The sequence below is a fragment of the Trachemys scripta genome, chromosome 1, assembly GCF_013100865.1.
Source record: "Trachemys scripta elegans isolate TJP31775 chromosome 1, CAS_Tse_1.0, whole genome shotgun sequence".
NCBI classification, from domain to species: Eukaryota; Metazoa; Chordata; order Testudines; family Emydidae; genus Trachemys; species Trachemys scripta.
The window spans coordinates 343759409-343764841 of record NC_048298.1 but is presented as its reverse complement, the minus strand read 5'-3'; the positions used below and the strand labels follow the sequence as shown (position 1 = coordinate 343764841).

Sequence of the window (5433 nt, the reverse complement as noted above, 5' to 3'; positions counted from 1 at the left end):
GGAGCCAGCTGTGTGTTAATGCAGAGAGATTGTCACCTCCTCTTCTTGCATTTGTGGATTCTGGGGACACTGTAATCTAATTTTTATGTGCTGGAAATAGTGTAACCAGATGTCCTGATTTTTGGGGGGCAGTCTCAATATTCAGGGATTTTTTCCTAATATAGGCACCTACCATCCCCCACATTTGTCCTGATTTTCAGCACTTTCTATCTGGTCACCATAGCTGGAAATCATGGAGGTGCCAAGGCTCCTCAATGGAATAATTATCAGAATTTTTCAATATGGCCATGACGTCTTGTCTCCTAACCTAATTCTCCAATTCGGGTGAACTGTTATGCCTCAAACTTTCAGAAAACAATTGAGCTGGAAACTGACATCAGGCATGAAAAATTAGAGTCTAAATGCTTGAAGTTTGGCAAACTTATAAATAACTGAAAGAGAGTTGTCCTTAGAGAATGTGTCAGCTTTAAATAAAGTTGGTGCCACAAGCACCAACTACAATGGCCACTCCATTTGTGAATGCCATTCACCTAAGCTCTTTGCTCCTATAATGTCTGTGGCAAGGAGTTCCCCACACCAATTATGGATTATGTAAACAATTTTCTTTTATCAGTGTTAAATGTTCAGGCTTTCAATGTAATTGAGTGTTCCCTTGTTTGTGTGTTACACTGTAAATATAAATGTCTGATCTACTTTCTTTATTGATAGATTCATTGGGTTTATGGTTAAAAGGCATCATTAGATCATCCAGTCTGACCTCCTGTATAACACAGACCACTAAATTTCACAGAGTTATCCTGTATTGAGCTCGAAGACTTGTGTGTGACTAAGAACTGGTCTACACTAGGATTTTATATCATGGAATCATCGAGACACAGGGTGAGAAGGGATCGTAGGGGTCATCTAGCCTAACCCGCTGCTGAGATACAGGATTTGTTGTGTCTAAACCATCCAGGACAGATGGCTCCAGCCTTGTTTGGAAAACCTCCAGCAAAAAAGCTTCCATTTATTTCCAGAGGCATCTGTTCCATTGACCTACTCGTCTCACAGTTAGGAACTTTTTCATGAGATCTCATTTCAGTCTGCTATACTGTAGTTTGAACTCAATCCACTGTTGTCCCGCCCGCTGTGGTAAGAGAGGGCAACTTTTCTCCACCTTTTCTATTGCAGCTTTTCAAGTATCTGAAGACGGCTGCCATGACCCTCCATCGTCTCCTCTTTCCCAAATTAAACATACCCAGTTCCTTTGGCCTTTGCTCATATGGTTTTTGTTTTTATTCCATCCTTTGGGTTATCTTTGTCTCTCTCCTCTAGATCCTTTCCAGTTTCTCTATGTCCTTCCTATACGTGGGTGACCCAAACTGGACACCGTGCTCCAGCTGAGGCCTAACCAGTGCCAAGTAGAGCAGTGCTCACCTCCTGTGACTTGCATGCTCTGCCTATGCTAATGCAACCCACAACTGCATTTTATTTTTACGAAACATAGTGAAGAGCAAGAAACCCCACATCCCTGAGAGATGTAGATAGATCAGCCTAACCCTGGTGTACACAGTATGAGGCCAATGGATGAATTGTTCCATTGCCCCAGCTACCACCTCTCGGGGAGGTGGAATGCCCTCACTGATGGAAGCACCACTTCCATTGGTGTAAGTATTGTCTACACTGATGTGCTACAGCAGTGCCACTGTAGCCAATTAGGTCTAGTCAAGCCTCGAGCAGATCTTCCAGAATCGCATCCAGTCTCAATCTGCAGATATGGGGAGTTGGAGAATCCAGCACTTCTCTTTGTGGTGTGTCCAAACAATTAATCACCTTCAGTGCTAACCATTTGGCCCTTATTTCAAATAAGAATGTCTGTGGCTTCAGCCTCCAGCCATTGGGTCTTGCTCTGCCTTTCTCTGCTAGATTACAGAGACCATCATTACCCATTGTTTTATCCCCATGAAATTCTCCGCTTGATTGTTGTTTTCATAAGTTAAGTCTCTCACTGTCCAGCATTTTCCCCAGCCTCCAATCATTTTTGTAGCTCTTTTCTTCAGCCTCTCCAATTTCTCAACATCCTTTCTGAAATGTGGATCCCAGGACTGGACGCAGTCAGTTTCACCAATGCCATGTGCAGAGGTAAAAGCATCTAGTGAGCTGGACCCATGCAAACAAAATGTTTTAATACTGTCAAATCCAAGGTTAATCTCTGAAACAGGAATACAGGCCTGTCCCACAGACAAAGGCACTTCATTACGGAAAGCAGGGACCCTGTAAAGAGCATTCTGCCAATATTTGTGGCGTCCACAGATTTTTTCCTCAATGATTTTCTATTTCTATCCAGATCATTGATGGAAATATTGAATAGCATTGGGCCTAGAACTGATCCCTGTTGAACCCCACTCACCCCATTCACTGACAAAGGCCCAATGACAAATGCTTTATGAGATTTGTTAGTTAGCCAGTTTGTATCGATTTTACTTATGCTCTAATGATATTGCAGTGTATTCATTTGTGATATGTAGCTCTGAGGAACATTGATTTTTCCCTGATCTGTTTAACAACCCTTTACAATTTTCATAACATCCAATTTGTATTGCTTGCTACATATATTTCCTTTTTCCTGCTCCCCCGCCCCACACGAGTTGCTGCCTCCCCTTTCTCACTGAACCGGGTTTTTAGCCAAAGTTATCTACTTTTTTCACTGTGAAATCATGTTTTTTTAGCTGCCTAATGAATTCCTCTAAAGAATTCCCAATTTTCATTCCCATTTTTCTGTCTCTGGTTCCCCCCCCAATCCATTTCACTCATAATTTGCCTCATTTTAGGGGAATTAGCACTTTTAAAACACAAAGTGTCTATAGATATTATTGCTTGGGAACTGTTCTCTTTGTCGATTTCAATGTAAAAGACGCATTCTTTATTTTCCTCTCCTGTATCATGTGCCCCCTTGTTTCTCGCTTCTCTAAACTAAACTGTCCTAGATTTTCAGTATGTTGCACTAGGGGAGTCTCCCCCATTCTCATAGACTGTATCAGAAACTCCCTTTTAACCTGCTATATTTTTTATAGAGATTTGATGACAAAAACTGAGCAGATGTCCAAATCAGGTTATGGTCCATCCCATTCCTTAGGCATCCGCACATTGTCTTTCTTTTGGCCACTACTGGGAATGAGCCGGTGCTTCCGTGAAGCCCAGGTCTTTTCCCTGAGGTGTTTTCTTGCTGGGATGTTTCCCCTGCCACATGACTACACAAAGGTTTGGTTATTTTCCACTCTCAGATTTTTAGCAACCATGTTAATTTGGAAATCCCTACAGCATGGATTCTCTAGCCTGGATTTCATTGCATTAAGGAACAATGAGGGATAACCAGTATGCACAATCCTGTTTGCTGTGGGTGCCTATTAAGGTTTCCCACATCACAATGTGTTAGAATTATTGATGAATGGAACACTATCATGTATGGAATTGGCATTAGTAGGGTCATAATTCATTTCTCTGAATAACAAAAATGTCATTTTTAAGTGTGTGAAGAGCCACCAATCTGCTTCACCCATGACAACAGCGTTCAGTAGTTCGTGTACTGTCTCATATTAACATTGTCTTTCCATCCAGGCCTTGGTACTGTGACCATAACCCTAGAGCCTGGGCACATACAGTAAGTCAAGAAAACATACAGTATATACAGGAATCACAGTTCTGCCTCAGAATTGGACACCTTCTCCCCTACTCCATGTCAGATTTCAACACAACTGACTTCACAAACCCCTCTACCTTCATCCTGCTGGGCATTCCTGGCCTGGAGGCAGACCACCTCTGGATCTCCATCCCCTTCTGCACCATGTACATCATAGCTATCTTGGGGAACTTCACCATCCTGTTCATTGTGAAGAGGGAGCCGAGCCTCCATGAGCCCATGTACTATTTCCTCTGCATGCTGGCTGTCACCGACCTGGTCCTGTCCACGTCCATCCTGCCCAAAATGCTAAGCATCTTCTGGTTCAATTCCAGGGAGATCAATTTCAGTGCCTGCCTCACCCAACTGTACTTCATTAACTGCTTTGCAGCAATGGAATCAGGGATCTTTGTGGCCATGGCTTTTGATCGCTATGTGGCCATCTGTGATCCCCTGAGACATTCCACCATACTGACAAACCGCATGGTGACAAAGATTGGCCTGGCCGTGGTCCTGCGTGGCTGCTTACTCGTACTGCCATATCCTTTGCTGGCGAGTCAGTGGCCATATTGCAAGACCAACATCATCCCCCACACGTACTGCAAGCATATCTCTGTGGTGAATCTGGCCTGCGCCGACTTCCGTGCCAGTAGTTACTACAGCCTCTCTGTGACATTCTTTGTTCCCAGTATGGATGTATTTTTTATTGCTGTGTCCTACATCAAGATCCTCAGGGCCATCTTCAGCCTGCCCACAAAGGATGCCCGGCTCAAGACATTTGGGACCTGCGGCTCCCACCTCTGTGCCATCTTAGTCTTTTACATTCCAGATCTCTTCTCCTCCCTCATGCACCGGATTGGTAACACTATGCCCCTGTATTTCCTCATTCTCATTGCCAACGTGTACCTTCTGGTGCCCCCCATGTTACACCCCATCATCTACGGGGTGAGGACCAAACAGATCCGGGACAGGTTGCTATGGCTATTTACTCATAAAGGGACCTAAAGTTTCCTCCTGGTGCTCAGATTTTCAGACCGAGCTGTGTGAAGAGCTCGTTGGTGACATAGTTCTGGGCCCTCTTCCCTGAATCACTGACTGGGCTGTCAAAGAGACATTAAACACTTTACTGTATTTACTGTGCTGTGTCAATGTGACAAACTGGGGAATCGGTCTATGTACAACCTATTGATTTTCCACCTTTCTTATTGCTTCTAACTGGACCGTCAAGGCCCCAACCTTTGCCACTCCTTCCAAGAAGGCCCCATCCCTGCCCTGCCTCTTCCCCGCAGGACCTCCCTGTCGCTCGATCCTCTCATCTCTTCCCCTCCCCTTGTCACTTGCTGGATCATCTCCATGTCCCTCCCCCCGACCTCCACAGCCGTAAGGGAGCCATTTCAGGGTTTTTTGGGGGGAGGGAAGTTTAACTGTGATTCCAGTGGTTACTTAGGCTCTTAAAAGCTCTAGTATTTTGGCAGATAACTTAGAAATTAACTTAAAGGAACACTGTATGAAAGAAAGAAAATTAAAGAAACATCAGATCCACTCAGCTGTAATGCATGTTCTGCCATCTTATGGTAAATCACTTAAGGGACACTGGTAAGGTTTAAAATTTTAATGTGTGTTCTTACTTTGTTAATTTTGTAGAGCGAGAGAGAGACCCCGTCAGGACTCTTGAGTTCTATCTCAGCTCTGGGAGAGGAGTGGGGCGTAGTGGGTTACAGGAGGGGGCAGATACATCTGGAGTCTATATAAGAATATCAGAATAGCCATATTGG

The 5433-nt window shown here is 44.1% G+C and overlaps 1 protein-coding gene across 1 annotated transcript; it reads left to right on the top strand.

Annotated features, from left to right (window-relative positions):
• The first annotated feature begins 3715 nt into the window (after positions 1-3715).
• Positions 3716-4663, top strand: LOC117873121 (olfactory receptor 52M1-like). Its single transcript, XM_034762167.1, has one exon. It carries the CDS (start codon positions 3716-3718, stop codon positions 4661-4663), a length of 948 nt encoding a protein of 315 aa, XP_034618058.1.
• Positions 4664-5433: the final 770 nt, after the last annotated feature.

What these genes read in the sequence shown, in the direction of transcription:
- LOC117873121 (XM_034762167.1), top strand. Translation starts at nt 3,716, where the DNA reads ATGTCAGATTTCAACACAACTGACTTCACAAACCCCTCTACCTTCATC.